Here is an 18,628-nt window from a genome sequence, read left to right as displayed (position 1 = left end):
GGGCGCCCCCGCGGGCGCGCGCTCCCGGGCGCCCCCCGCGCGCGGCCCCGCCGCCGCCTTGCTCTCCGCTTTTGTCACTCGGCACTGGGCGGTGGAGGCGGCCATCTTGGCTCCGGCGCACGCGGGGCGGCCGCCCCAGGCGGGAGCAGCCGAGCGCCGAGTGCCGGGTGCCGCCGCCGCCGCCGCCGAACCCTCCCTGCCCCGCCCCTCAGGGCGCGCCCAGGGTGGCCTGCCGAGTGCCGAACGCCGAGCGCCACGAGCAAAACCGTTCGTCTGGGCCCTGTGGGCGGACGGCTGCAGCTGCTGGAAGCTGCCCGCGCGCCCTGGCTAGCGGATACACCCACATTGGGCGCCCAGCGGCCTCTAACCGCCGCCCCAGCCCAGTCCCTGGACATCTTTACCCCTAGGATGGGAATCTTCCGGCCTCACTGAAACCCCCTTAAACAACGTCCAAACTCTTAAAAGCCTCGACGGGCGGAGCTAGGACCTGCCCTAGGACCCTGCCCCATTCCCTTTCCGGAAAGTCTCCACCTCCGAGTCGGGGATCCTGGAAAACACCTGAACTCCAACCACGAGAATCCCTCCAGTATCATCCTGGTATCCAGCCGTCCCCCGACGGTGCTGTTCCGCAGACCTAGGGGACCCCACACGGCCGGCACCACATTTCAATCACCGCCTGTTTCTCTCTCCGATTGTCCCCAGCTGTTCCTTGACAGTTGGGTGGGGCTAGAATCCGACCATTGCCCCGCCCCCAACCTGGCACCCGCCCCCTCCTGCCCACTTAGGGAGAGGGGGCAGGCTTCTAACGACAGCCTTGCAGGGCCAGTGCCCAGACGTAGCCCTAACGTTGCACATCCTTACTTAAGGCAAGGCTTCCAGGATCTTCCCAATCACTCCTTAACCGCCACCCCTCTGCCTCGCAGTTATTCACTGAAAGACTGGTCATAGCTCTCCCTCCCAAGGACAAGGCCAGGGCAGTGCCAAACCTGCCTCCTCTCATCCGTAGGCTGACTCCTTATACCCCAGTGCTTCCTGCACCGCTAACCATCCTCAGAGCCAGCTCTGTCTCGCAGTCACCCCTGAGACACTACAAGCCAGGTGTGGGTGAGCTGAACCCTTGGGGGGCAGCCTTTAGCAGAAGCAAGAAGCCTGAGGTCAAGTCCCCACTCTGCCCCTCCCTGAGATGTCCCCTCACCCAGCCGCTGTCCTCTCTGAACCTCCAAGGGGAGGGGGTTTTGATAGCCCCACCCTCCCATTTGCAGGCTCATGAGTGCCCTTCAAGTGGGCTTGTGAATGGGTCTGACTGAGCTCAGAGTACAGGTCTAGGTAGGACCCCAGCAGCTGCAAGTAGGAATAGTACCAAAGGGGCCGGGTGTGGTGGCTCACACCTGTAATCCCAGCACTCTGGGAGGCCAAGAGGGGTGGATCACTTGAGGTCAGGAGTTTGAGACCAGCCTGGACAACATGGTGAAACCCGTCTCTACTAAAAATACAAAAAAAAAAAAAAAAAAAAATTAGCTAGGCATGGTGGTGGGTGTCTGTAATCCCAGCTACTTGGGAGGCTGAGGCAGGAGAATAGCTTGAACCCCAGAGGTGGAGGTTGCTGTGAGCCAAGATCGTGCCACTGCACTCCAGCATGGGTGACAGAGCGGACTCCATCTTAAAAAGAAAAAAAAAAAAAAAAGGCAGGGCACGGTGGCTCACGCCTGTAATCCCAGCACTTTGGGAGGCCGAGGCGGGCGGATCACAAGGTCAGGAGATCAACACCATCCTGGCTAACACGGTGAAACCCCATCTGTACTAAACAAAATACAAAAATTAGCCGGGCATGGTGGCAGGTGCCTGTAGTCCCAGCTACTTGGGAGGCTGAGGCAGGAGAATGGTGTGAACTCGGGAGGCGGAGCTTGTAGTGAGCCAAGATCACACCACTGCACTCCAGCCTGGGCAACAGAGCAAGACTCCATCTCAAAAAGAAAAAAAAAAGAAGGAATAGTATCAAAGGAAGCCCCAGCCTCCAGCAGCCGCGGGGACGATTCCCCCTGTTCAGACACTGTCCATTCCTCAGAGGTCAACTACTTTTCGTAGCCAAGTTCTCTGCCTTGTAAAGGCTCATGCAAAGTCAGGCAGTGCAAGACTGGGCCCTTCACTTGTCCACTCCCTTTGTGGTGCCCAGTTCTGGGCTCCTTCACCGAATAGGACTTAAGGATTTCCAAGCCATCCTCCACTAGAGACACCACCAAACAAACTGCTCAGAAGTCCAGCTCTATAGCTGTGTGGCTGTGGCAAAGAAGATGATCCATGGTTTCCTTATCCTTTTTTTTTTTTTTTTGAGACGGAATCTCGCTCTGCCACCCAGGCTGGAGTGCAGTGGCCAGATCTCAGCTCACTGCAAGCTCCGCCTCCCAGGTTTACGCCATTCTCCTGCCTCAGCCTCCTGAGTAGCTGGGACTACAGGCGCCCGCCACCTCGCCCGGCTAGTTTTTTGTATTTTTTTTAGTAGAGACGGGGTTTCACCGTGTTAGCCAGGATGATCACGATCTCCTGACCTCGTGATCTGCCCGTCTCGGCCTCCCAAAGTGCTGGGATTACAGGCTTGAGCCACCGCGCCCGGCTCCTTATCCTTAAAACAGGGACACAGCTGGGTGCGGTGGCTCACGCCTGTAATCCCAACACTTTGGGAGGCCGAGGCAGGTGGATCACGAAGTCAGGAGATCGAGACCATCCTAGCTAACATGGTGAAACCTCGTCACTACTAAAAATTAGCCAGGTGTGGTGGCACACACCTGTAATCCCAGCTACTTGAGAGGCTGAGGCAGGAGAATCGCTTGAACCCGGGCAGCGGAGGTTGCAGTGAGCCGAGATGGCGCCACTACACTCCAGCCTGGGCAACAGAGTGAGACTCCACCTCAAACAAACAAACAAATAAAAAAACAGAAACACAACAATCTTAGTTCCACAGACTTACATTGAGGCATAAATGAGATAATACATGTTAAAATCTTAGTACAGGGGCCAGATGTGGTGGCTCAGGCCTCTAAATCCCTGTACTTTGGGAGTCTGAGGCAGGAGGACTGCTTGAGCCCAGGAGTTCCAGACCAGCTTGGGCAATACAGCAAGACCCCATCTCAAAAAAATAAAAAATTAAAATTAAAAAACCTTAGTACATAGCAAGCATTTGATAATGGAGGAACATATCAGGCCTGCCAGACAAAGCAAACATTGGTTGAAAATCAAGACTCTAGGCTGGGTGCAGTGGCTTACACCTGTAATCCCAGCACTTTGGGAGGCTGAAGAGGGCAGATCACTTGAGGTCAGGAGTTCAAGACCAGCCTGGCCAACATGGTGAAACCCCATCTCTACTAAAAATACAAAAATTAGCCAGGCATGGTGGTGCATGCCTATAATCCCAGCTACTCGGCAGCAGAACTGCTAGAACCTGGGAGTCGTAGGTTGCAGTGACTGAGATTGCACCACTGCATTCCAGCCTGGGTGGCAGAGTGAGACTTTGTCTCAAAAAAAAGAAAAGAAAATCTGGCCTGTAGGCTGGGCACGGTAGCTCACGCCTGTAATCCTGGCACTTTGGGGGGCTGAGGTAGGCAGATCACTTGAAGGCATGAGTTTTGAGAGCAGCCTAGCCGACATGGTGAAAACCTGTCTCTACTAAAAATATAAAAGTTATCTGGGCCGGGCGCGGTGGCTCAAGCCTGTAATCCCAGCACTTTGGGAGGCCGAGAGGGGTGGATCACGAGGTCAGGAGATCGAGACCATCGTGGCTAATATGGTGAAACCCCGTCTCTACTAAAAAATACAAAAAACTAGCCGGGCGAGGTGGTGGGCGCCTGTAGTCCCAGCTACTTGGGAGGCTGAGGCAGGAGAATGGTGTAAACCCGGGGGACGGAGCTTGCAGTGAGCTGAGATCCGGCCACTGCACTCCAGCCTGGGCGACAGAGCGAGACTCCGTCTCAAAAAAAAAAAAAAAAAAGTTATCTGGTCATGGTGATGGGCACCTGTAATCCCAGCTACTCGGGAGGCTGAGGCAGAGGAATCACTTGAACCCCAGAGGCGGAGGTTACAGTGAGCCAAGATTGCGCCACTCAAACAAAAAAAAAAAAAAAAAAGAAAAAAAAGAAAATCTAGACTCTAGATCTGCACTATCCAAGAGGATCCCCACTAGCCTGATACTAGCTTCATTTCAACTTCTTAACAGCCATACATGACCAATGGTGTCCCTGTAAGACCGTGCAGATATCTAGAGAACATTTCCAGCCATCATCTCAGAAAGTTCTATGTGACAATGCGTCTCAAGATAGAAGATGTCATTAACAGCAAAGAATCTGGGGCCCGACTGCCTGGGTTTCAAATCCCTGTTTCACCCTTTCCAGCTGTGTGACCTCGAGCAGGTTAAACTCTCTGTGCCTCAGTTTCCTCATCTGTAAAGTGGAAGAAATAATAACCCTGCCTTATAGGATTGTTGTGAGGATGTAAATGAGTTCATGTTTGTAAAGTGCTTAGAACGATGTCTGGCTCCCAGTAAAAGCTCAGTAAGCATTTGTCAAAGTCACTGGCAGGAAAGATAGGGAAAAACTGGATCCAGAAAGAGACCTGGCCCAGATCCTGAGTGAAACAGAAAGGACACCTAAATAGCAGGTTGGTTGTAAGGAGAGTCATTAACATACTTTGTAAAGTGACTCAAAATGCTTCCAGGAAAGCTGAGCGGTGCCCCTCCAGCCCCGCCCCTCCAATGTTCTGGGCCCCTGGGAAGGATAGGGCTCCAGCACAGCCCGTCCCCTCCCCTTACCATCTCCATAGGCTGGCCCAGGGTCCTCAGCCCAGGTGGGTGGAAAGGGCACCGTGAGAGGTAAGCGGGGCCGACGGGAGGTCAGGAAGCTGCCAGGTGGACCCCCAGGCTCTCGGCCCAAGGGGCTGGGGGGCTGCTCTGCGGCAGAGGTGGCCAGCAGCTCCTGCAGGATGTTGATGGGCGAGACAGTGAGCTCCCAGTTGGTGATACCGAAGTCACGTAGGTGGGCCCGGGCATGGCTGGAGAGGCCGGCCCGTGTGTCGAAGCCAGCCCCGCAGAAGTCACAGCGCATCAGGCTGAAGGTGCCTGGGTCAAAGTTGGCCACTGTGGAGAGAGGACAGGACTGCCTGAGGTGGGGAGGGGCTACTCCCCAGCCCCAACCCCTCCCCATACTCAGGGCTTCACCTTGGACTGTCTTCCTCCCCCGTGGCTGTCCCTTTTGCTCCTGCCTGCCCCTCAGCTCTCAGCTCGTGTATCCTCCCACCCCATTCCAGGAAGCCTAACCCTCCCAGATACCTCCTTCCCATATCTGGCAATATCAAGGAGGGGCCTCTCCCGCAAAAATCCCTTCTCCAGGGCCAGATGCGGTAGTCCATGCCTGTATTCCCAGATCTTTGGGAGGCCAGGCGGGAAGATCTCTTGAGCCCAGGAGTTTGACACCAGCCTGGGCAATATAGTGAGACCCCATCTCAATAAAAAAAAATTAGCTGGGCATAGTGGTGCGTGCCTGTAGTCCCAGCTACTTGAGAGGCTAAGGTGGGAGAATCGCTTGAGCTCAGGAGTTTGAGGCTGCAGTGAACTATAATTGCCCCATGGCACTCCAGCCTGGGCAACAGAGCAAGACTCTGTCCCTTAAAAAAAGAAAGAAAAAGAAATGCTTCTCCAGTTGTGGACTTGCCATCCTCTGTGAGTATTTGATTAATAGCCTTCTCGTGACTATTTTTACTCATGATCACCCAAGTGCTGTAAATTAAATATTTGTTGGATGAAGAAATGGACAAATGGATGTAATGCCCTCTGCTGAGAGCCTTCTCTGAGCCCTGCAACTGGAGTTAGGGACTTTGTCTCAGCTTCCCCAGCCTCCTGGTTCCCCCAGCTTTCCCCGCATCTCAGCCCTGTTCAGTCAGTGTCATCACTGCCTGGTTTCCTGGTTGTCCACCCCTTGCCCCCTACCCCTAGTGCGTAGACACACATACACACACACAGACACACAGACACACACACACACACACACACACACACACACACACACACTCATACACCATACTGGCACCTCCCCAAGTGGGCTGTGTGTCTGCCAATGTCAGAACCACCCAGAGTGCTCCTGTTGGAGACAGACTTTGGGAATCAGAGCCTCGTACCATGGGAATTGACAGACCTTACAGGCAGCCTCAGGGGGTTCTGAAGCTGGCCAGGATGGGGTGGAGGGGGTCCCACCACTCCTGGACTGGGCCATGAACTCCGAGAGTCCAAGAACTGCTATTCTGTCCACTGCTGTGTCCCCAGGTCCCCAGAACAGAGGGGAACCTTGCTCAGTAAATATTTGTTGAATGGAGGAATGAATGAAATTCTCTGCCCGAGGCTGACTCTTCTACCCACACTCCTTCCTCCAGTGGCTGGAATGGCCAGGGCACTGGGGCGTCTCCACACATCCACAGACGGGTGGTCTTTACTGCAGCTCCCAAGTCTCTCAGGAGCAGAGGCCCCAGTGTCCCCCTGCTTGGCACTAAGGGAGAGAATTTAGATCAAGGGTAGGTTGCCCAGCCATGTGTCTCCTGGGCCTTTTAAAGTGAAGCTGCCCTACCTTTTTTCTTCTTCTTCTGGAAGGAGAACCTGCGCTCAATGGCCTTCACCTCCTCAGCGGAGATGAAATGGCGCACATTGTAGCTGACGCCCACACGGTTCAGGTGGCCCCGGACGTGGTTGGCCAAGCCGATGCCGTTGTGGAAGCGATCGGGGCAGTAGGGGCATTTCCGTTCCTCGTGCTTCAGTGCCATGGCCGGGTCCCCATCCAGGAGTGTGTCCAACCCCAGCGGGCTGCCCAGCGGCGCATCCAGGAGCAGGAAGTCCAGTGGGTGTGCGCCTGCCAGCCCCAGCTCCTCGGGCTGCAGCCTCGGGGGCACCCTGGCCGCCGCCATGACCTGTGGCCCCAGCTTCGCCACCAGCACAATGGGCACCATCCCTCGGAGCTGCTGCTGCTGCCCCTGGGTGGCCTCTGCTGCCTGCAGGGCCTCTCGGAATGTCCGCTTCAGCTCCAGGGCAGGGTGTGGGATGAGGCTGAGGGTGGCTAGGGGTGAAAAGACCCCATTTTCAGGGGAAAAATCCATCTCAGAGGTCAGCACGACATCCTCCTCTTCCTCCTCCTCCTCATCCTCCTCTTCGCTCCAAGGGCGCCTCCGTTCCCCCAGTCCTTGTGGGTGGACGGTGCTCTTGTTTCTCCCGAGCTGTAAGGAGTAGGGGGTGGATGCTAGTGTGGAGGGAAAGGCCAGCCTTCCGAGAGGCCTCTGGCCCATGCGATGCGGGAGTGGTTTTGACAGCGGGAAATCTCTGATGCTCAGCTGCTGGCATCCTGGGCCAAAGGCCAGGCTGGGGTCGTATCCAGCAGGGTTCTCCCGCCACATGGGGGCCAAGGACGGCTCAGCTTTGCCAAAGTAGTCCACAGCAGTGTCAGGGAAGCAGGCGTGAGCATCCTGGCTAGTGCCCGGCTGGCTGGCAGGGTCCTCCTCATAAGCTTCGCCATCCTCCTCCCAGTGGGGACGGGCGTGCACTAGCCTCACGTGCTCCCTGAGCAGGCTCTCGCTGGGCGCCGGGAAACCACAGAAGACGCAGGCGCCGAGGCTGACTGCAGCTCCGTAGGGCTGATAGAGGAGGGCGCTGGCCTCAGGGCTGGGGCTGCCAGCCCCACTGCTGCCTCCAAAAGGCTCCTTGGCGGTCTGGCCTGGGGGCTCACGCACGTGCAGCTTGGCATGCTGCACATAAGCCCTGGAGGAATTGGTGCCAAAGACACACTTGGGGCACTGCAGCCGTGCCTCCCGGCCCTCGTCCCCTGGAACTTGCTTCAGCTTTTGGATCTCCTCAATGATCTTCTCCCGGGAGGCCTGGTGCAGCTGCCGGTGCTGCTCCAGAGCAGCAGGGTCGGCAAAGGCCCAGCCACACTCACCGCAGGCCAGTGGGGCCAGGTCCGCAGGGGGCTCCTGGCCTGGGGCTCGGCGGTGCTGGCTCATGTGTTCCAGGAGGTGCTCCTTCTGTTTGAAGTAGATGCTGCACTCGATGCATGGGAACACGGCCGGCTCCTCGTCCTCGTCCTCTTCTGGGCTGGCCACCCCTTCGGCCACCTCCTCCAGCAGCTCACACAGGTAGGGTCCAGTCCGGATGGGAGGCAGTAGCGGCTGCAGCCGTTCCACAGACGCCTCCGAGTTCACCGTCCAGGTCTGTGTGGCCACCTCCGAGGCTGACGTGGGTAGGCCCCACTCCGACGACTGGGCCAGCCCCTCCAGGTCCTCCAGGTCTTCTCTGCCACCTACCACCGCCATGTCCAGCGTCTTCGGGGTGTCTTCCACTGGCACAAATACCCTTCTGAAGGGGGCGAGGGGTGGCGGCTGGGCAGGCAGGTCCAAGTGCAGCCCTGCATCCTGGGGGGATCCCTGCTCATCCTCATCTTGGAGCCAGTTGAACCTGGGGCGACCCTGGGGGTGTTTCTCCAAGAGCCTTGGTTCCCCCCGGTGGTGCAAGAACCTTCTAGAGCCCTCTAGCTCAGCGTGGGGGTTCATGGTTCTCACAATGACCGAGTCCTCGAATCTCCGCTCAGACAGGATGCCCTCCCCAGCCTCCTGGACAAGGGGGTGCTCCCAGGGTCCCCGGCCATCAGGGGTGCCTGGGAAATGGCCCAGGAGATGGGGTGGTGGGGAGCCCGGCCGGAAGTCCAGGCTGCCTCCATCCCAGCAGCTGCAAGGAAGTGCCAATGGGGACAGGTTAGCCATGGGCCGCAGTTTTCCTTCCTAGGGTGGTGATGGGGGTCCTCACAGGCAGTTTGAAGCAGGCCCCAGAGATCCAGCCCAAGGGCAACAGGGGTGTGGGGGTGAGGGTGGGAGGTAGGGGGAGTCCATGTGGATCCTTTGGGACCTATCAGGTCAAAAGCCAGGTTCAACTCTTAGGATGCACCTGTCCACAAAGCCTAGCCCTGCTGCATTGTCCGGGAATATGCAGAGACCACCCCTGGACCACACGGGGATGTGGCCACCTCTAAGAAGTCTGGTGGCAGCAGTTAACTCTCATCTCTCCCTAGGAAGGATCCAAGCCTCTCATCTATGCTCCAGGCTGCTTCTGTCTTGGTCTTCCCCAAACTGGGGTGATTTTGCTAATTTAGTTTCACCTCTCCCTCAGATTTGGTGAAAGTTAACTTCATGGTAGAACAGGTCAAAGGAATGTTCCTTTTCCCTGCATCTCCCCATCTAGAAGGGCAAAGTCAGGAGAGGTGGAAGTTCCCTGCTAAGCCTTTGGCCCCAGTGATTCTGACCTTCCTGGGCAGAGGGGTGGGAGTGGTGTTGGGGGAGGCAGCGTAACCTCTCTGGGCCTCAGTTTTCCAGTCCTAAAAATGGGGGTAATTCCCAAGAACTGGGAACCCCTTTGTCCTTATACAACATCTGTGGAGCTTTCTCATAGCCACCATCAACAAAAGGTGCTTGCAACATAAGGCAGGTGCTTATTTAAATGCTCACAACCACAATGTTTCAATGACCCCACAGGCTGTAGGGTGAAGATGACACAACTCAGTGCTTGAGAAATGCTTTGTTTCACCTCATGCCTGGACCAGTATGGGTTCTTATTATGGCCATTTGTGATCAGTTCTCCCTTCCTTTTCAAGATCCTGCCTCCATCAGGGGATGCCAATCACGCTCATGGAACAGATGTGGAAAAAGTTCCATTCAGGTGTTGGGTGGAGACCATAAGGTCACCTTTCTAAGCTCCATCGCTGACATGCGATACTAACAGGACCATCCTCCTAGGGCTGTGGCAAGGACTCAGTGGGGATAAACACATGTTCAGAGCGTAGCTCATAGCAGCTATTGTTAATTAATTAATAATAGTATTGTTCATTCTGAGAGCTATTAGTAATCCTGATAAGCTTACTATGACCTGGCCAGGCGCGGTGGCTCATGCCTGTAATCCCAGCTCTTTGGGAGGTTGAGGTGGGTGGATCACCTGAGGTCAGGAGTTCTCGACCAGCCTGGCCAATATGATGAAACCCCATCTCTACTAAAAATACAAAAACTATCCAGGCATGGTGGCAGGCACCTATAATCCCAGCTACAGGGGAGGCTGAGGCAGGAGAATTGCTTGAACCCAGGAGGTGGAGGTTGCAGTGAGCTGAGATCACACTATTGCACTTCAACCTGGGCGATAGAGTGAGACTCTCTAAAAAAAAAAAAAAAAAAATTACTATGACCTATTAGCAGCTGCCAAGCCATTTAATAAAGGGTAGGGACTGTCAGCATTGCTCTTGATTCCTGCTCTCACCCAGTGCCCCTTGGATCCTCAAGGCGAATTCATGAGATGCATCTTATGGACTCCATTTTGCAGATGAGAAAACTGAGGTCCAGAGAGGCATAGTATCATTCTAAGGATCACCTGGCAGAGAGAGGACTCCAAGGGTCCAACATCCAGGCTCCTGCCCCTCTGGCCCTGCTCCTGGCAGGGATAATGAGAGTTGACCTTCTGTGTTCATCCCAGACCTCCCCCAACCCCAGCACACGCCCAGGGGCTTGCCTGCCGGGAGCTGCCTCCTCCTCCTGCCTGGCCTCCTGATTCCCTCCTGTCCCCTTCTCATTCCCCAGGGGCTTCTCTGGGGCCTGGGCATGTCCTGCTTGCCCCCCTGCCCTCCCTGAGGTCAGGGCCAGCATGGCACTCACCAGCTGCTGATCCGATGGGTGGCGGAGGTGGCACGGGGGAGGGCTTCGCTGAGGCCGGGATGGGGCTGCCCGTCTGCAACAGAGAGGGGAGACCCTGAGGGGCTGGGGTCCCCCTGGCCGGGGCCCTCCACACCCCAGCTCCAGGAGCCCTGCCAGGTGCCTCGGAATGGCCCTGCTGGCTCCCAACTCCTCTCCCTGAGAGGCCTGTGGCCTCTGCAGTCCTGAGCCCTGGAAGGGGTTTCTTTGGAGGAGTCCCCTTGACTCTCCTGGGGGACCCCAGGGGCTTGCTGCCTTCCAACCCTCCTCTCTTTCCCCCCACCCAGCAACCAGGGTGGTTTTTTACAAGCCTCACCCTGCTAAAAACTCACCTGGCTTCTCATTATACCTATAATAAACACCAGACTTCTGTTTTTTTGAGATGGAGTCTCACTCTGTTGCCCAGGCTGGAGTGCAGTGGCGCGATCTCGGCTCACTGAAACTTCCGCCTCCCGGGTTCTAGTGATTCTCCTGCCTCAGCCTCCCAAGTAGCTGGAATTACAGGCGTGCACCACCATGCCTGGGTAATTTTTCTATTTTTAGTAGCGAGGGCATTTCGCCATGTTGACCAGGCTGGTCTCAAACTCTTGACCTCAAGCAATCCACCCACCTTGGCCTCCCAAAGTGCTAAGAATACAGGTGTGAGCCATTGTGCCCGGCCTAAAAACCAGACTCTTAGCCGCCACCTACAAGGCCCTATGAGGTCAGACCTCTGCTGGTCTCTCTAACCTCCCATCTCTCTCCTGGCCCCTCAGTGCCTCTACTCTAACTGTATGGGCCTCCTTGGGAAGCCCCAAGCCCACCTAACTCTTTTGGACCTCAGGGCCTTTGCACCTGCTATGCCCTCTGCCCAGGGCACTCATCCCTGACCGCCTAACTCAAATGAGCCCCTATGATTTTCTCTCTCAGCACCTGTTTCATTTCTTTCTTAGCACTTTCTGAAATCACCTAGCTCTTTCTTGGGATGACTGCTTGCTGGGTCCCCCACTAGGATGTAGTTGCAGTAGACCAGGGACTTTGTCAGCTTCATTCACTGTAGCATCCCAGCACCTGGCATACAGCAAGTGCTCAACAAATCCTTGCCAGATGATGAACAAGGCACCTGTTCTAACCTGAGCCGCAGAGAGCCCGTCCCTGCCTTCTGCACCCTCTCCCAGGCCTATGTCCTGAAATCCAGTCCTCTCCCGGGAACCCCTCCCCACCAACACAGATGGAGCCAACTCTCTATTATCCGCCTGTGGAGCCAATGCCTGGAGCGACCACAGGAATCCTGGCCTGCGTCTCCTCTGCCCGCCACACTTGCCTGACGCGGGTGAGCTTGCCAATCGGGGAGCAGGCCAATTGCCCGGGCCAAGGTTAACACACTGGGGGAACTTGTGCCCCATCCAGAGCCTGACAGATGCAATTGTTGGATTAGCCTCAATTTGAGGATGGTCCAGAAAAAGGGATAGGGCTGGGGCGAATTCTTTTTCCAATCTCTCATCATCCAATTGGCCCAAGAAATCGAGAGCTGACTGTTGGGAGTCAAGGGATAAAAATGGAGGGAGGATGGGAAGAGGGTGTTGACCAGAAAGGTGTGGTCACTGGCTGAGGGTCCTGCTTCAGAACCCAAGAAAAGGGTTGTGACTGTTGTGTGACCTCTGGAAGGGGTGGTGGGGGTATGGAAATTTGCATCATCTACAGCACAAGGTTTCTCAACATCAGCACTATTGGCATTTGGGGCCAGATCATTTTCTGGGGTGAGGTCCATCCTGTGCATTGCAGGATGGTGAGCAGCATCCCTGGCCTCCACCCTCCAGACGCCAGCATCTCCCCAGCCCTCGGTCATGACAACCAAAAGTGTCACCAAACATTACCAAAGTGTCCCCTGGAGGGGGAGGCGAATCACCCCCATTTGAGAACCACCGGGATACACTGATGGGCAGCAGAGCTAAGCCCGGGTGCAAGGGCTGGTTTTAGGATGGGGGTATTGGAGAGGGCGTTCAGAGTTGGGAAAGAAAGGCCTGGCCCAGCCAAGGCAGTGAGACCCCCAAGAAACAGGGTCTCTAGAGAATACATGAGTCATAGATTTGTCTTTTTTCAGGAGAGGGCAACCGGTTTGCATATAACCTGCCCTAGCGCAACCTAGAGGTTTGGGTCTGAGGGTCCTGGGCATCCTGCTTCTGAGGTTCTAGGATCCCAAGCTCCCAAGATTCTGGGCGTCCCAGATTTGGCGATTCTGCGATTGCCGTTGTCTAAGAATTCCAAGAGCCAGGGGACCGCGTGGCCTCTTTGAGCAATTCCAGCGAGTCTCCTATTTTTAGTGGCAGTGACTTTGGAGGAAGCAGGCCAAGCAGTGCCCTGTGTCCAAGACACCTTGGGGGTGGGGGCTTCACCCAGAGGCCTCCATAGTTGATGGGGATCCAGGAATCCCTATGGGTCAGACGAGGTGCTGGGTCACAGCCCTCGGGCAGTGGCCGTGCCAAGGGGCCCTTGTTGGCTCCTGCCATCTGGGCTCCCCGAGAGAGTTTGCAGATGCTGATGGCAAGGAGTGTCCATGAGCAGCCTGAACTCCAAGCCTGGGGTTCAACTCGATAGAGTGGCCAAGAACCTAGATTCTGGAGCCAGACAGATCCAAGTTCAAGGCCCCAGGGGTGCCCTGAAGGGCGTGCCTCTCCCACTCTGAGCCTTGGTTTCTTCCTCTGTGCAATGGGAACAGCCACCGACCCAGTCTCGCAGGGCCAGCAATGGGTGCCAGCAAGATCGCAGTAAATGCTCCATCCAGAGAAGTGGCGGTGGAGGGGAAGAAGGCTGGTGGGAGGCTTGGGGGGGTCAGGGCTGGTTCAGCGATGTCTCAAGGGGGAAGCTGGTGGCTAGACCCCACAGCCTCAGGCCCGGTCAGTCCACGCTCTGATTTTCTCCCCAGGCTGGGGCCCCAAGATGGCAGAAATGATATGTCATTTGTCCCTGGGTGCCCTGTCCCCAACACAATGCCAGGCATGTACCAGACTCTTCATTGATCCATACAGACCACCTCAGCCCCCTGAGTCTTTTCTGAACCTGGGAGGCCCAACCAGAGAGGTAGGAGCTACAGAGGGGCTGTGGGAGCTCTGGGTAAACAGCCGTAACGGAGGACAGAGAAGGCGGCGGGCACACCTCTGCCCAGGCAGAGAAGTTTGGAGGTGGTCACTCCAGGGTGCTCTTGGGGGCCTCTGAGGGCTGAGTAGGGATAAAGGAAGGCCCAGGCTTTGGGGTGGAATAGCAGCCCCAGAGCCTGTTCCTATTTATAGGTATCACAAGACTAGTAGGGCAGGTGCCTGCGTCCCGGAAGGGGCAGATCAAGCGGACAGAGAGGGCAGTGGGAGAGACGTGGTGTCCCAAACCCAGGCATTCTTCCAAATCCAGGCTATGACCTCACTCCAAGTCAAGCCATTCCCACCCCTGGCCCCAGCTGCTGAGGGAAACCTTGAAGGGTGGGCCTGGCCCCCCTCAGCAGCCACATTTCCCTCCTCCCCAGGCTATAAAAGAGATGCACGCATAAGACCCTGGGTGATTCCCCAGAGGAAGTGAGGATGCACCTACCTGCCTGCTTTTTCCCTCTCCCCAGACCTGAGGCATCTGCCAGGTAGAGAAGAGATGTCCAATCCCTCGGAACCAGACCCAGAGAGGACCCTGGGATCCCTACAGCCTGTACCCTCAGGCTCCCACAAAATCAAAGTCCCTGCCCTGCCCTGGCTGGCTATGCGACCTGGCACAAAATCCTGCCTCTCTCTGAGCCGCAGTTATTAACTCAGTTATTCATGGCTTCGACAAGGGGATTGCTAAGTTTCCCTGAGTGCTGGTACTCTGGAGTTGGGTGTACCCTGTGCCCTCAGGGGTCTCACCTTGCCACCCCACTGTCATTTAATGACACCTGCAGATGCCATCAGCTCCCTCTAAGCCTTTGCATGTATGCAGTCCCCTGCCTAGATGCTTGCTGCCCCCTTGGTCTGGCTCATTGTTCCTCATCCTACCTCTCACTTCCTGCAGGAACTCCTGGTTGCTTCCCGCCAGGTGCTTTCCTCATCACAGCCCCAGCCGCTGTGTCATAACACCTGGTGACATAACACCGGGTCATAACACTGGGGAGACAGCCTCAGATGGTGGGGTCTGTGAGAGCGAGGATGGTGTGTGCTCAGTCACCACTGTGCCCCAGTGTGTGGCCCCAGGAGGTGCTGTGTATTTATAAATATCCGAGCATCCTGAGTGGTAAAGGTGGCTGGAGCAGGTCAAGGATCTGTGAGGATGCAGCAGGGTGGTTAAGAGTGAGGGCTGTCAAGCCATGCTACTCCCTGGCTAGGTGACCTTGGGCAATTTATGTCGCTGCTCTGGGTCTCAGTTTCCCCATCTCTGATACCGGATAATAATAACGAAGGCTACTCCACAGGGTTCTTTGGAGAAAGACAGAAGATGATCATGCAAAAGCCTTGGCATGGAGGAAGCCCTTGATTAGGTGTTTGGAGATGGCGGGGCAGTGATGTCTGAGGCATCAGACCACTGTTTTCCAGGCATATCAGCCTCCTACCACGTCCTTGGACACATCAGGCTCCTCCCCACCACAGGGCCTTTGCACTGGCTGTTTCCTCCACCCGGAATGTCCTTCCCACCATTCATTCCATGCTCCATTCAAATGCCACTCTATCAGGGAGGCTCTCCCAGGTCTCCCAGGCATGATCCTGGCACTCTGTTTAATGCCTTCACAGCATCTGTCACTACCTATCCTTCTGATATTTGTTTAGTTGCTTGTTATCCATTTCCCCTACTAGAGTGTCAGCTGCTTGAGGGCAGGAATTCTTGCCTCTTTGGTTTACAGCTGTCTTCCCAGCACCTAGCACATACCCTGGCACACCGAAGGTGCTCAGTATTTAATGACTGAATAACACATCTGGAGGTGAGGAGAGTGTCAGATACCTTTTGCTGGGTAAACCAAGGCACAGAGGGGTGGCCAGTATCCCTGACTACCCAGTCTCTCCCTAGCCACTACAAGGTCCAAGCTGTTTTGGCCCATGGCTCAGGAACAGGATACACCCAGACAGCCAGAGGGAGCTGGGATAGACTGATGGGAGTGGGGAATACCTGTGGAACAAGTGGGCTGGGGACAGGGAGTTTGGGGTGCTGAGATGGGCCTCTGGACCCAATTAGTATGCTCAGAGGAGGGAGCCGGGCTGACCTGAGTTTAAGTCCCAGCTCCACACCACCCAGTGGGGAGCCTTGGTCTGGTCACTGGCTCCCAGGACATCTGTTTTCACAACTGTCAAATAAGAAACTAAACAGAGTGCAAAGAAAAGGCTCTGGACCCAAGCGGAATCAGCATCCCAGCTCAGCTGCTACTGCGCTGGGTGACTTGGCTCTCTCTGAGCCTTGGGGAATGGGCTGGATGCTCCCTGGGGGCCACAGGGCCCATTCTCTTACCAGAGATGCCACCTCTGCCATCCAGAATGTCTCGGGGGCCCTCCTTGGTGACAGGCAGGTAATGGGTGGACCGGAAGATGCCACCTTCCCCCTCAGCAGCCTCGGCCCCACCCTCAATGTTCTCCCTCGGCACCGGGCCAGGCAGTCTCTCTGGGCCTCGGGGACGATCTGGTGCAGCCGGGTTGCCTGCCAGGGACCCCTCCATTGGATTTTCTCTGCTTGGATCCACTCAGCTGCTGGGCTGGCTCAGCGGAGCATTGTGAGCCTGGGGACAGAGAGAGGGAAGTGCTTAGGGGATGGAGAAAAGGGAATCTGCCTCAGTTTCCCCTCCCTCAAAACCTTGGTCCTCACCTTTGCAGCTCACTGCCTCAGTTTACCTCCCAGCCCAGGGGAGCTAATGGTGTTCAGACCTTATCCACACACCTTCTATCCCAATGGCCCCTACCCTCAGCATGCCTCCATCTCCCCATCAATAACTCCTCCCCTTTATACAGATCCTGCACTGCCTCAGTTTACCCATATTGACACACACACACTCAGCCACTAGGTTTTCTTCCATCAATCTTTCCACTTCTCCAGACGCCTCCCTTCATTCACACACAGCTGCACTTTCCCCAGTCCTGCCCTCACACCCATGCACACGCACATCCTACTGCCATGCCTTCGTTTCCTCGGCAAGAATCCCAGCCACTTGTACACTCCGATCCTATACACCGTCAGGAGTCTCCCATCATTACCCCTTTACTTTTCTCCATTGGGTTGTCCCATACCAATGATCCCTGCACTTTCCCACACTCCAACCCTTCCCCCACACAGGACCTTAGGGTTCTCCAGCATTAACCCCTTCACCCCCCTCCACACACACAGCCTCAAGTGACCCCAGCATTAACCCTTTCGCTTCTCCCCAACATTATCCCTCATGCATACCCAGCTTGGGCTCCTCCATTCCCCCCACCCCCCAACCAAGATTGCTCTAGTCCTCGGGCGAAAGAAAACGATGGGGCTCCTGGTCCAGAAATGAGGACCCTGGGGAGCGGGGGTTGTCCTCTCTACCTATAAATACCTTCAAGGTAACGGCAGAAAGTGAAGGGCAGGAATGAGGCGCCCTCCCCAGGGAGATGGTGGGGAGGCCGGGCCCAGGCAACCGGGGCGGGGCCGGGGCGCCAGGCCTGGTTGCAGGCGCTGCCCTCGGGGGCCTGGGGATTCCCAGGGGGCTCCTCTGTGGGCTGGCAGTCTTGGTGGGGGTCCCTACCCAGGCCCCGAGGAAGCACCTGCGGTTGTCCACCGGGTGGGCACTGCCCGCGGGGAACGGGCGGGACCGCAACTTCGGAGCACTTTGGCAGCGTGGGGAGGGGGCTCCTACCCGGACGCCCCCCAGGGGTCGCAGAGGTGGGGGCTGCGCCGTGCGGGCCCACTCCTCGGGGGTCCAAGGTCCGGGGGATGCGTCCTCCGCCCGTGCACCCCGGGGCGGGAGACCCCGCGGGACGCGCCGAGGTAGGGGGGACACCTGCCCCAAGACCCCCGCCCCTCCCCCCACCTGCAGGCCCCGCCCCCGACCAGGCCCCGCCCCTGAAGGCCCCGCCCCCGCCCCCGCCCCGGGGGGTCCCGCCTGGCCCGGACCGGCCCGGGCCTCCCCCGCCCCGCTACGGCTCCGCCCCACCCGCGGGCTCCCCAGGCCAGGCCGGGCCTCACCGGGGAGGCGGCGCCGCCGGCCAGGTGCCGGGGCTCGGAGCTCCCCTCCTTGGTGCGGCCGTCGCTGCCGCTACCGCCGCTGCCGCTCCCGGTGCCGGTGCCGCGGCCTCCGCAGCCGCCGCCGCCTCCACCGCTCGGGGGACATTGTCCCTTTAAATCGCTCCCCCCGCCGCCCCGCCCCCCCGGCGCGCCGCCGTGACCTCAGCGCGACAGCCCCGCCGCGCCGCCATGATGGGGAGGTCCGGGGCGCCCCCTCCCCCCCCGCGCCGCCCCGGGGGGGGGGCGGCCAGCGGGCTCGCCGCCATGTTGGGAGTGGCCAAGCGGGTCACCCTTAAAGGGCCCGCACGGCCTGAGTCCAGGGAGAGACCCCGTTACCATGACAACACCCTTTGTCGTCCCACCCCCCCAATGGCTCCTCATCACCCCACTGGTACTTCCAATGGTAGACTCGCTAAAAGCTCTAAAAGAGTGGGGAGGGGGCAGAGAAGTTCCCCCACGGGTCATTGATGGGTCATTGATAGGTCTTTGAAGACTCCACCCAGCCAATTTTTAGCCTTTTGTCCCCTGCCTCCGATCAGCTACCTTCCAACCACAAGCTCACTCCCTCCTTCCCAATCATCCACACTGGACTTCAGCACCTCCATGCCCCTAGAGTTGCCCTAGGTCTTCAGTCCTAAGTCACCTTCTCCACCCAGTTCCCAGGATCACAGCTTCCAGGACTACCCCATCAGACACACATCATGGCCTGTTGTCTTGTCTTATC

At 57.1% G+C, this 18,628-nt stretch overlaps 1 protein-coding gene across 3 annotated transcripts in view; it reads right to left on the bottom strand.

Annotated features, from left to right (window-relative positions):
- WIZ (WIZ zinc finger) overlaps positions 1-18,240 on the bottom strand; it is a 29,323-nt gene extending 11,083 nt beyond the window's left edge. Inside the window, exons 1-5 of one of the 3 annotated variants that reach the window (XM_023229595.1) lie at positions 17,866-18,240; positions 16,174-16,438; positions 10,708-10,780; positions 6,603-8,743; positions 4,799-5,122 (exon numbers count right to left, since the gene is read on the bottom strand). In XM_023229595.1, coding sequence (XP_023085363.1) covers positions 4,799-5,122; positions 6,603-8,743; positions 10,708-10,780; positions 16,174-16,378 — 2,743 coding nt within the window. In that variant the 5' untranslated portion in view covers positions 16,379-16,438; positions 17,866-18,240. Of the gene's footprint in view, positions 1-531; positions 712-4,798; positions 5,123-6,602; positions 8,744-10,707; positions 10,781-16,173; positions 16,439-17,865 lie in introns of those variants that run through there. The other 2 variants (XM_031934747.1, XM_031934748.1) reach the window with 2 other exon arrangements.
- Between the last annotated feature and the right edge of the window lie 388 nt (positions 18,241-18,628).

The sequence above is a fragment of the Piliocolobus tephrosceles genome, chromosome 21, assembly GCF_002776525.5.
Source record: "Piliocolobus tephrosceles isolate RC106 chromosome 21, ASM277652v3, whole genome shotgun sequence".
NCBI lineage: Eukaryota > Metazoa > Chordata > Mammalia > Primates > Cercopithecidae > Piliocolobus > Piliocolobus tephrosceles.
This window is presented reverse-complemented; position numbering and strand designations above follow the sequence as displayed.